The 13,848-nt window shown below is 33.5% G+C and overlaps 1 protein-coding gene across 1 annotated transcript in view; it reads right to left on the reverse strand.

The window, feature by feature from the left end:
• Positions 1–4,598: 4,598 nt before the first annotated feature.
• The window catches only part of LOC117118981 (zinc finger protein ZPR1-like), a gene marked incomplete in the record, with an annotated part of 32,879 nt that continues 23,629 nt past the window's right edge, over positions 4,599–13,848 (reverse strand). Inside the window, 4 exon segments of the mRNA XM_033263745.1 lie at positions 4,599–7,785; positions 8,480–8,545; positions 10,137–10,337; positions 12,153–12,218. Of these exon segments, the coding sequence (XP_033119636.1) occupies positions 7,657–7,785; positions 8,480–8,545; positions 10,137–10,337; positions 12,153–12,218 (462 nt within the window).

The raw sequence follows: 13,848 nt of genomic DNA on the forward strand, positions 1-13,848 counted from the left end.
CACCAGCACCCCATTCCAAACTTCTAGATACGCCACGGATTGAAAGGAAGACGTGACCTAATTTGTGTAGGCCTGTCATTTTATGAATCATTCATGAAATGCGTTGAAGTATAGTAGAAAGAAATGAATAAATGAATTTATAATATAATATTTAGGCCTAATAATTCTATGTAAAGCAAATAGATAAGCAATCATTGGAAAAATCTTCAGTAATGCAAAACTACAATCATCCATTTTTTTTTATTCATAAAGTAATTTTATTCTTCAATCTCGTTTGTTTGGTTTTTTTATTTTTTTTAAATTTCTTTAGTCTAGTTTTTATTCCGAACATTTTAAACCTGTAAATTCTCCATTTTAATAGGCCTAACCCTTGTTTTATACTGATTTTTATTTAATATTCTAATTGTTAAATAGTATAAATTTTAGCTCATAATTGTAGGCCTATTATTTGCGAATTTGGATGGATGTGAATGCTTGCACTGCGAAAGCAATATTAATAAATAAAAACTTGAATAAATAAATAAATAGCTTCATGAAGCATAAAATAGCTTTAGCTTATTATGAAACATTGAAATCTATGATGTAGGCTGCTAGTCAAAAGCCTTAATATATAATATAAAATTGCTTTAGGAAGCATTGAAATAGCTATCAAATAGGTGGTAGCATAGAATACGGTAGCTTTTAATGAAGCATAAAATCTTTTATATTTATGAATTATGCATTATTATGCAGTAGGCTGCTGTCATAAAATAGCTGTATACAAAGCATTGAATAGCTATATTCCGGGTCAAAAGCATTGAAATTGCTTTAGGATGAAGCATTGAAATAGCTAGCTGCAGTGCTAGCATAAAATAGCTTTATGAAGCATTCAAATAATAGTAGGCTGCAGCATAAAAACTATAAACAAAAAATTGGAATAGCTATACTGTATATTGGTCAAAAACATTGAAATTGCTTTAGGAAGCATTGAAATAGCCATCGAATGGCTGGTAGCATAAAATAGCTTTATGAAGCATTGAAATAGCTATAGTGGCTGCTAGCATAAAATAGTTTTACGTCAAAGCATTGGAAAAGCTACTGTTGGTCAAGCGCCAATGAAATTGCTTTATTTTAGGAAGCATTGAAATAGCCCTAAATATCGTGGTAGCATAAAATGAAGCATTGAAAAAGCTATAGTAGGCTGATAAAATAGCTTTGGAAAACTGTAGAGTAATTGTCTACCACAGAATGGACCTTTCCAGAGGTGTCAATAATTCGAACTTATTTAACAGCTAACCAATTAGAACACCGTTAAGATTTGTCTCCAAAAACACACGTGGGTCCCACAAACGCATCTGGCCTATGTGTTTTATAGCAAGCAAAAAGGGCAGATAACAGCTAGAGCGCTGTAACATACTACGTCGTACGATAGGCTTCCTCTAGCTATTTTTTATTGCTTTGTTGCGCTATTTTATGCTATTTTAACAGCCTACTATAGCTATCTCAATGTATTACTTTAAAATGAACTTAAAGTGTCAAGTGAAATAAATGGTTGTTATTAAAGAAAAGTCAATTTTGAATCTGCTGCCCTCTTGGTTAGATTTCCTGTCATTACAGGGGCAGAACTTTCAATCAAAAAGAAATTAAAGAATTGAATTGTTCTTTCAACAACAACAAAAAAAAAAGATATTAACTTTGATAAAAATTAAATAGATCTAAATTACATTTCACTCATTTTAAGTTTTAATACAAAATCTTAAATTGATAACAAGTCGTCCGTCTGCAAAGCCTTTTTTTGAGAACGATTTATTGTGCGTTCCTTAATTACAAAGGATTTTCTCTTTCTAATTCTTTATTTAAAGCTAGACCTATACTTACATAATAATGGAAAATAAATATTGAAGTTTTATTCTTAATTTTAGCTAATATCACAGACTTGAATGAATGTGTAGACTAGATCAGGTCGATTCATATTTCGCTCTAATTATTTCAAAAATTAATGTCATTCGGTCAATGGCCGATATTATGAACCCGGTCCATAGAGTACCAAAATTGAGCCTAATGAGAGCAATGTTTTCTAATAATCAAACATTATCTTCAGGGAAAAGCTTTAAGCTGCAAAAGGCATGCAGTAATTATGAATGTTCTTATCCGAATGATATTCCTTCCACGAAACGAGGAAGCTAATAAATTCAATTGAATTGATTTTTATATAGACCAAAAATACAGTTTCACTTATTCATTCGTCCGTCCGTCCGTTCGTTCATTTATTCATCTGTTTGCTCATTCATTCGTCCGTCCGTCCGTTCGTTCGTTCGTCAACCAAACAATCTGACAAGAAATAAATAAATAATTTATTCACATTCATTCAACAATCAGTCAACAATTTCGTTTTTCAATCTTCATGTCAAAGTTTCACTTGTGTGTGTGTGGGGGGTGGGTGGGTGGATATTTTAATTTACGAATCTGATGTATACGATCCTTGATTTCTGTCACGTTCGATACTATCGACTATAAACAATTCTCGATTTCAACTGTCATCCATACAATGTAATAAGTACCACTTGGCCATCTAGGCCTATAGTGGTTCATATTGATAAACCGATTAACATATTTTAGTCTTCTTAATGTAAAATAATTGGGACAAGTTGATTAAAAGACACATAACAGAATGCAGCTTCTAATTATTCTGTGCACTAGAGACATAAACCCCACGCTGGTTGATAATCAAGGGATCGTACAGGGCCCTGCGCATCATAGACGTTACGTCACTGGCAATGCATAAAGTATTTTAAGTGGTTGTAGTTAGGTCTATTAAAAGAGGCTGAGGGCTGAGAGCAATGTGGGAAGCGAGAGGTAAAGAGAGTGAGGCTATTGAGACCAAGGAATACAGAGGTTCTATGATATATTTTTGACTTTAGGCCTATGCACCGTGGCCGAGGGTCATGTTGTGTTCTTAGCTATGTCGAGGATGTGCACACAGTGTCATGTTTATCAGGGGCGGATTTGGAGGGGGAGGCCCGGGCCGGCCCCGGTCCTCCCTTTTTGGTAGGTAAAAAAAAAGAGAAAAAAGAAAAAAAAAAAATAAAATAAAAGAGAGAGAGAGAAAAAGAAAAAAATGATCGCCGAAAATGCACCAGAGGTTACTTTCGGCGTCTAGAACAAACATTTCGCCGGGGGATGCCCTCGGACCCCCTAACAGTGTTATCACGACTGGCCCCACTTTCGCCTCCCCCCCCCCCATCTTTTTCGGACATCTCTGGATCCGATGTATATTTAGGTAAAAGCCGGGCACTCACTGCGTGTCGTACGACGGTTCGGGCGACGAATCCAACTTCGCTCCCAAACGTTAAGCCCCTCTCCCATCTAGGTTTATTTCACCTAAGAGTCGTACGATTTCTACGAGTTATAACTCGTGATCTTTGGAAAGGACCTATACGAGCTTATTACGTGTTAGCTACGAGTGAGGTACGACTTTATGGAGTTGGTTACGAGTTATGTACGAATTATGCCGAGCAGAGCACCGAGTTAACTACGAGATTATTACGAGCGTAACAAGTTTGTACCGAATTAGATACGAGTTAGGTACGAGCCAACTCGGTGCGCTCGTACTTACTCGTACTCTTTTTTGGGTGCTCGCATCAAACTCGTAGATGACAAAACCGACGACGAGTATCCGGAGTAGTGTACGAGCTAGGTAGTAGTACCCGGGTACTCTACGAGCTACGCACGAGTTCTTCGAGTTTACTACGAGTTATCTACTCGTGGCGATAATTTTGAACATGTACAAAATTAGCTGCTACGAGTAGGTAAGAGTCCTCTCCGAGCTTTCCGAATCGTCCTACGAGTTTTTGCCGAGTATTGCTGAGTTAGCAACTCGGCATTCTCTTGTAACTCGTATGCTGAAGAAACCCCTAGTGGGAGAGGGGCTTTAGACGGCATCGATCCGTTGCGTGCTGTACGAGTCGTCCGACGACGACCGTCAGGTGCAGCGAGTGCGGCATTATTCTGTTATACAAGTTTTTTAGGTCTACGACAATTAGGCCTATTTTTATTATACTGTATCATTTAGGGGTTATCTCTGTTTATGAATCATTAACATATTTTTACTAAAATAATAAAATAAAATAATAAAATAATTACGGCCGAAGTTTACACGGTGTGATATTTATGTACTTCTGAAAGCCATGAGTATAAATAACAAAATTAGCTTTCAATACAAACATCATACACGGCAGGGCTTATATGTGTGTTGTTACCACCCCTAGGGTAATGTTGGTATACACAGATTAAGTGGTAATTCTTTAAGCATGGATAAATCACGTCTATGATAAAGTAGGTCAGTGATTATTGTAAACACAGTCGAGACCATCTATTGCGGGCCGACAAACTCAATACAGTACTGTAATGTGTAATTATGCCATAACAAACGATACCGTACATATAATACAATACCATACTAATGCTCTTCAAAATTGGTGTTGTCAATTGATTCCGACAGTCTGCTAAAATGAATCAGGAACGGTGTTGCCATCAATACAGGTATTCTCTATTTCACATCAAACACGCAAGTTCACGCGACAATTAGGCTATCACAGAATGCAACTATACATCATCTATTGTGCTCTGGTTAATTTTATTGTCGGAATGTGTCAATTAAAAACAAAGCTTGAAAGTATAACAATATTAATTTAGTTCGATATGTGTTTGCGTCAGAAAAATACCATACGACTGATGTTTTGCCCTCCTGACGTGTTTTCTTACCGAATCAGTACACTTGCGAAAAAAAGAAATTGCAAGTTATTCGGGATAAATAGTATGTACTAGTGACTAGACCACCGAGCTTGCGCCTAGTGTTGAATCTGATCCCCAGTAGCAGCGGGTACTACAATGTTTGTACTATATGTTTGTACTGCAAAGAACATTTAACATGTATTATGTATGCGAAAAAGACGAACTTGAATCTACAAAGCCGAAACACACTGCGTCGCCGAAAAAAAAAATCGCCGGTGGTTTGAATTATGCGACGCGCAACAACGCTATTCCACTGACCGTCAATGACAGTCGAGCGTACCGTCGTTACAGTGCACGCCACACCATGGCCTGTATTACAGCAATCAAATTACGAAGAGAAAAGGATGTTTATATTTTACCAGGCAAAGATCGCAAAATGCAGATTAAATTAAGAAATCTGCTAATATCCAGACACTGAATAACGAATTGACGAAAGCTGGAACGAACTGTAGTCTTTATAGTGATGTTATCATTATTATTATAGTTCTATATCACTGAGACTAATGCGGCTACACCTTTTATTAATCATGAATAACGAATATAATTTTTTAAATAATAATAGGGGGCCTATATACCCAAAGCTCATTCATTCCATCCCTAAAACCGTTTTACTTTAGCCACTTAAAGCTCTGTCACATGTTTGTTAATGTCTCATTTCTCATCTATTAAGGAGATCAAATGCGTTGAATAAGCTAACCACATTTTTTTTTCTTGATTTGCAACATGTTTTTCTGGATGAAAAATAGAAAGTACACAAATGTCATTAGTTTATACGCATTCACTAAGTAATTAAACGTATTTTCATAGAGTAGGCATAGTTCTGTCAGTTACGCTTACAAGGATATGAAAACACTTATAACACAGCAGTGCTCACTATCAGACATGGCCTTCGGCGAAAATTCCGCTCGAGCGGTGCATGTGACGCCACTGAAAACAATCCGTCGCACGCGCCTCGTCGTCGTTAATCGTGTCGACCTAACAGTATGCTTCGCCGTAAACAATACTATTTATACTACACAAAAAGGAATCTGATTTTTATGTATGTTACCATGGTAGCAAAGTAGCAAATAAAACAGTTGATTATACTACTTTCCAATAAGGCAAGCAAGTAACAGAAATCCGATGTCTAACTGATATGAAAAACAAAACAAATCTCATAATTTTGTACCCTCCAGGAAATCACTTACATGCTTGTTGGTTTATTTCTTGAAATATTACTAGGACCACATAATCCAATTAGAACTTACCAGGATATCATTATGCTTAGTACTTGCAGACGATAAAATGAACACAACTTCAATATGACGAAACTTATCATTGGATTGTAGTCACCCGCAAGCTATCATTATGTTCTTTTCATATAAATAAGTGCATGTTATGTTTGTGTGGCCTACTTTCTTCAAACCTTACTTTCGCGGTTCTATGACACTTCTAATACAGATTAAATCACTGAAGTATTAAGTCAACAGTTACAACTGAAATAATGTTGAATTCAACCTTTACAAATATTTCTTTTACATAAATAATTGTTTGATATGGTTTAGAATTTCAGAAGGCTGATTATTTAACAAATTATATTTATTTTAGACTTAAATACGCAAGTAGAACAAGGGAGGTTCAACAAAAAAAAACAAAAAAAAAACCGTGATCAATGCTCTCTTTTAATAATGACCTGTGCTTGGAAATAAACAGGCATCCGAAAGCTATAAATGCGATTCAAAAATACATTCCTTCTACCTCAAAATGTTAATGATACTTGCTAACAGAAGTGATCAAAGGGTGGCTTAAGTAGTCCACTTGTCCAGTAGCCACAAAATCAACCAGCCTAGTTAAGAGAATACAAAATGCTTGGCACACAACAGGTTAGGTCTCACCAAACCTGTCCATTCAAATCATAGGCTGTCGTCAAAAGATACTGAACTGCCCCGAAATATCAACAAATGTCTCAAAGATAAATGTATACATAGGCCTATGTATTTACAGTATATCTCCTCCTCTCAGATACTTTTAATTAATAATAAAATTGGAAAAAGTGAATTTAATCACTGTCTTCTTGTAATATAAGTGCCAATCCTTTTGACAAGTAAAAAATATATCTGGCACTATTTCCTCTATTTAATGTTAACTAATTTAAGATTCAAAAACACTTTATTGTCCCATTTTAAAATAGAAAATTTGTATACTATGAGAATTTTGTAAGTTGTGTGTATTTATAATGCCATTATCTCTTAAAATTGCTTTTTTCTTAAATTACTGTATACACGATTTTGCAAAAAATACTGGAGAATGGTACAAATCAAGCAGTGAACATTTTCATACCCTGGATGGAACATTTCCATAATAAGGTTAAAGTCATCACTATTATGTTTTTTCACAAAAATAGCACAAAAGAGAAACGATACAAATCAACTCAATGCCAGTTTTTTGGAGAAAGGTACAAATCAAGCAGTGCATATTTTCACATTCTGGATGGAACATTTTCATACTAAGGTTAAAGTTCATTATTAATATGTCAGTACACAATTTGGTTATAATTGTCTTGCATCAACAAAATATACCTAACAATACAAATCCACTCAACATCAGTTTTTTGGAGGAAGGTACAAACCTAGCAGTGCATATTTTCATACTTTCATGGATGGAACATACTAAGGTTAAAGGTTAACATTTTTATGTAAGTAGACAATTTGGTTATTATGTATGAAAAATCTGAAACTTTTGCCACAAAACATTGAATATTATATGATATTATTCTGATATCTCTTCACAACAACACACAGAGAAACAATAATATTAGCCAAATATTACTTTATATATATTCATCCATATATTTTCACTGTTTTGTTTGCTATTTATAGCATCATTACATCATTCTAGACTACATCATGTGTTTGAGGTCATCGAGTAGTTATCGGTGTTGAGTTGGTCTAGGCCTAGCTCTTCTATCTGTTCAGCTGTCCTTGTGTACTTTCTCACTGTTAGTTCAGGGTCTGTTTCTGGTGCATACAAATTCTGCAATGCAGGAGAATCAAATTAAATAAACAATATAAATAGAAAGGAAAACTACTGGTAAACAACAATACTGCGGGAACAATGACTGGATCTCAGTAGACATGCAAAATTGATAAGCAAGAGCTAAAATGTAAACATAAGTTAAGAGCCAGAAATAGAACCAATGGGTTTTCAAACTACATAGTCCTTCCTCAGTGGCAAGTGAGTGAGGGTAGAAAAAGTCATATAGTATCAGGGCGGATCCAGAGATATGTCCGAAAGGGTGAACCGAATGTGGGGTCGAACGAGAAAACACAACCCTAGGGTGAAATATATATATATATATATATATATATTTGTGTGTGTGTGTGTGTATGTATATATGTGTATATATGTATATATGTGCATATATGTATATATATGTACATGTATATATGTGCATATATGTATATATATATGTATATATGTATATATATATATATGTATATATACTTGATAGGTCATTGTGCTCACTTATCTTTTTATCTATGCATATATTCTGCCTTTAGCCTTTATAGTCTGCCGACTCACTTTGGACTTAACTATTATTTTTCAAATTGTATATTACCACTCCACATTTATATGTACTGTATACATTGGTTGAATAGGTAAAGTATAAAAATACAGGTTAATGAAAATGCCTAAAAGTAAGTTAAGACATTGAGTTTGTTTTTACCTGAATATAGCTATTTCCAGCAGGGTCATTCAGTATAATGTTAACTTTCAATTCTCCAGTAATGACCTAGAAATACAATATCATTTTTATATATTCTATCATTCATTCAACGGGTTTGTAATAAAGACAGTATCAATTTAAAATGCAGTCACTAAGCAGTTGTATAACATGGGCCACACTATTAATATACAACTGAAAAATTGAAATAAATATTATGTCAAAGAAGCAGGGGTGGCGCCAGCGGGGGTTGGGGGACCGTATGTATTTACTACATATAATAGACTTAATAGATTAAATAAGTCTTTGAAACCCCTAAATTGTCAAAATTGCGAAGCCCACTGGACCACTTTCGAAACATTTTTAAGCGACGCTCATCTACAACCACGGACCCCACCTCGGGGAAATCCTGGAGCCACCCCTGCAAAGAAGCTAGAAAACATGCTCTACTTGAAAATATCACTGGAGAAACATATAAGACCACAAAAATTCACAAAGCAATTTTTTCATCATTTTGCTAATATTAAAGCATTATCAGGAAGCTATTGATCATTGTGGTAGTCCCACACTTTATGTGATACTTTTAGGTGGGTGTCCATTAATTTCAAAGACCTTGAAATTTCATTTAATTTTGTTTAGCTGTAATGTAGAGTGTAATTAGATCAATATTTAGATGTGACATGCTATTACTAAAATAGGCAATTTATATTATTAATAATAATGCAAGTCTTAGTTGGGCCTCTGCATTAATTTAAAAAAACCTTGAAATGTCCTTTACTTTTGTTTACCTATAATGTAGATTATAATTAAATCAATATTTAGACCTACCATTACTGTTTAAAATAAGTACAATAATATAATAATAATGATTATTATTATGATGCACGTCTTATAATGCACAATACAAAGTTGCCTCAATGCATCTCCTCTTAAGCTCTTGGTGAATTGAGTCTTGAACGAGATAACGAAATCTTTCTAATGACTCAAGTTACTGTACATTTTTACATTCTTAATAAAAACAATTTCTTCTAATCTTAAATACATTTTCCCACGATAATTTACCATCACGCATTTGTGACTTGTGCTAAATGCGTGACAAGGTTATGATCACACGTGTTTCTGCAAAATGCGTGTTTCATCCAAAATCACTTTGAAATGCGGAACCGTCCTGCACGATGCGAGACGGTAACTATGAGAGTGTGCACTTAAGGGTGGGGGAGGAATAACAGCACTCTCTTTAATATTTAGAAAATATAAATGACCCCGTTAAAAAATATACTACATAGCATAGTATGATCTGGTGGATACATTGCTAAATTTTGGCAGTAAGTTTTGGCTGATATAAGAAATTTCACCAACAACATTAGTACTGTATATAAATAATCATTTGCTCAGTGGTAAAGCGGCTTGCCTTCTAATCCCAGGGTCCTGGGTTCAATTCCTGTCACACTCCCTAAGCCTCATTAAGAGACTTAATTTATAAAATAATAATTCTCATCCTGTAAGTGGCAAGTGTACTTGGTGTCGGATGTAAAGAAAATTTAAAAAAAATAAATAAATAAATAAAGAGAAAAGCTTTGTCAATGTTCGAAAGTCAAGAGTATTAGGAAATAACATTTTGTATGTTTCCCTTCAATATTAGTAAATGCTTTTAGCATACCTTATCTAATTGGCTCAGGAATTTTGTCATCTTCGTGTTATCACTCATTCGGGAGCTATCACCAAGCTGGAAAGTGTTTAACATACTAAGTTGTCCTTTAATATCTGTAAGGAGGCCCTCTAGAGTCGTAAACTTGCCGCCAAGTGTACCGCTGCAAAGTTCAAAATCCAAGGCTGGGATCTTCACAGTACAAGTTTCAGACTGAAGGTACAAACGAAGCAAGTAATGTAGTGTTCATTGGGCGAGACTTTTTTTTATAATAATAATAATATGTCGGTCTTATATAGCGCTTCATGCATAAAGCCTCTAAGCGGTTCACATTACTACCCCGGTAACTGAATCAAACATGTATGGAACACATACTGTACTCAGCTCCCTGGGGATAATTCCATAATATTGCAGCTAGTAATCAGCGCAGTTGTGTTTGAACCTACCAGGTACCCACTTGTACTCCTGGGTGGAGAGAGGCAAATGTAGGTAAAGTATCTTGCTTAAGGACACAAGCAATGCAAAGAGCGTTGGTCTCTAACTCCCGATCCTGCGATCAGAAATCCAACGCCTTACACGCTGCGGCACACGCCCCCTTACCTTGTTCAACAAACCCGCTGTCTGCCAATAATAATGATTTCCATTAAATAAAATTTTATTTTTGGCCAATTAGCACACCTGCCACCACAAAAAAATAAATTTTAGAAAAAAATTAATGTTTTTCTTTATTTTTATTATGTCCATCGCAGAATTGAAATCTCCAAAAATAAGATTTGTATATTTCCTAATTACAATATATTTTTATTTTTATTTTTTTATTTTATAACGTTGAAAAATACCCCGTTTTGTGCAATCAACATGACCGTAAGGAACATGAAGTAAACACTTACTGCGGGTACGAGTCGGGATGTTTAAACTGAACATAGGAACAAGAGGACAATCATAAATGGAATTTAAAGACTTATATAAAAAAACCATGTCAAAAATAATTCTACGATTTTCAAGAGACATAAGAAAGACATTATAATTGGGACAAGTATGACTAAGAAACCTAATAAACTTATTCTGAACATTAGAAATACGCTGAGCTTGTGTAAAAGAAACTGAACTAAAAATAACAGAACAATATTCCAAATGGGGGCGCACAATTGAACGGTAAAGAGATACTAATGTCTTGCCATTTTTCAAACCTGCAATTCCTCCATAATAAACCAAGCATTTTGTTTGATTTTGACACAACAAAATTAACATGTAAACAAAAATTTAACTTATTATCAATTAAAACACCTAAATCTTTATATACAATTAAAGCATTTAACCACTCATTACTACACTGTTTACATTAACCAATCAAATTTATTTTAATTTTGTCCTCCGTTTGGATATTTTTGGCAAAACTATTTGCTAAATAAGAAAAAAAAATTTTATTTTTATTTCTTTTTCCGCCCTCTGACAATCTTTAAAAAAATAAATTCACGAAACAAGGTATAAACAAAGTCTCGCCTAGCATAAAAAAACATAATACATATGTAATAATGATCAGAGAGCAGCTTAACTTAGTCGGCTAAACTGGTGGTAGCCACTGTGTGTGCGCTGAACCGTGGAGATCTTTTAGGCCCCGGTTCAATTCCCATCACTGTTCCCATTGTGTTTCAGCTGGAGGGCTGAAACACAAGCTACAATAGCGCACAGTCTTTCGGATGAGATATTTAAGCCGTTGCGCAAAATGGCCCATGAACATGTTAAAAAATTCAGTACACTCTTCGCCCTAAATTACCACCAGAAGGACAATACTGGAAATAGTCTTCTTTGGGCTTTCATAGGCTATCCATTATATTTACACCAAATAAATCTATCCATAATGATGATAGACAAGAATGGATGACGATGGTGGAAGCAGCGACAATGACAATGAGGACGATGACAAAGACAATGATAAATATAACAATAATAATATAATAATGAATGCTTTATTTGCAATAGGATTATTAATTTATTATATTAAAACAAGTCTGATTGATTAAGTACCTTAAGGATATCTCTGTTGAGGTCAATAGGGTCGGTGATGTTGAGAATGATTTCACTTCCCTCCGGGTCCCGGTTGATAATTTAATTTTAATTCAGCGTTGAATTAATGTTGACATTTGGTTGATAATTTAACAATTACAGTACCAACATGTTTTCAACATCTTTTAAACGTCAAGTTAAAATATAGTTTGTATTTCAATGTAGAATCAACGTTGAAAATGTGTTATGTTTTTCAACCAGAATCGTATTGTTTATTCAACATTTTTCTATGTTAAATAAACGTTGAAAATATGTTGAGATTCTAATGTTACAGTAACTACGTAAGTTCAACATCTTTTCAAAATATAGTTTGCATTTCAATGTAGAATCAACGTTGAAAATGTGTTACGTTTTTTAACCAAACTCCTATTGTTTTTTGAACGTTTTTTTAATGTTAGATACACGTTGCAAATATGTTGAGATTTTAAAGTTAGTGTATCAACATAAGTTCAATGTTTTTTCAATGTGAAGTTTTTTATACAACTTCATTTCAACATTGAATTCACTTTGAAATCTGGTTGAGATTTTAACATAACAATTACAATGTTTATTCAACATTTTTCCCATGTTAACTCTAAACATAATTTTTATTTCTATGTAGAATCAACATTGAAAATGTGTTGTGTATTTTTACAATGTATCCATTACTTACTTAATGTTATTTCAACAATAAATAAACGTTGAAAAATGGTTTAGATATTGAAATTACATTAACAACATTAGTTCAACATCTTTTTAATATAATGTTAAAATATAGTTTGTATTTCAACATATAATCAACCTTTAAACTATGTTATGTTTTTCTGCCAAAAACCTATAGTTTATTCAACGTTTTTTCTACGTTAAAAATATGTTGATATTTTAATGTTACAGCGACAACGTTAAGTTCAACATTTTTACAACATCAAGTTAAATTATAGTTTGTATTTTAATGTGAATCAAAGTGGAAAAAGTGATATGTTTTTCAACCACAATCCTATTGTTTATTGAAAAATGTTGAGATTTTAAAGTTAAAGTATCAACATAAGTTTTTTTTTTTTTTTATATATTTTTTTACTCAACTTTATTTAAACATTGAATTCACTTTGATATCCGGTTGACATTTTAACATAACAATTGCAATCAACATTTTTCCAACGCTAAATTTAAACATAGGCCTGCCTTTTTCAATGTTAATCATTGTTGAAAATGTATTGTGTCTACAAAGCACCCATTATTTACTCACCGTTGTTTCAACAATTGATAAATGTTAAAAACTGGTTGAGATATTAAAATTTTGGTAACAACATTAATTCAAATCTTTTTCAATTTTAACGTATAAGCAACATTTAAAATAAGTTGTGTTTTCAACTCAGAGTTTAAGATTTTACCAAACTTTATTTCAACAATGAATTCACTTTGAAATCGGATTGCGATTTTAACATAACAATTACAATATATTTATTCAATATTTTTCCAACGTTAAATTTAAATATAGTTTTTATTTCAATGTAAAATCAACATTGAAAATGTGTTATGTGTTTCAAAGTAGGCCTAACCATTATTTTTTCAATATTATTTCAACAATAAAAACGTTGAAAACTGGTTGAGATATTAAAATCACAGTAACAACATAAAGTTCAACATCTTTTCAATGTCAAATTAAAATGTCGTTTGT

Source organism: Anneissia japonica, unplaced genomic scaffold, assembly GCF_011630105.1.
Source record: "Anneissia japonica isolate Jap-2015-1 unplaced genomic scaffold, ASM1163010v1 scaffold7370_len818893_cov191, whole genome shotgun sequence".
Lineage (NCBI taxonomy): Eukaryota > Metazoa > Echinodermata > Crinoidea > Comatulida > Comatulidae > Anneissia > Anneissia japonica.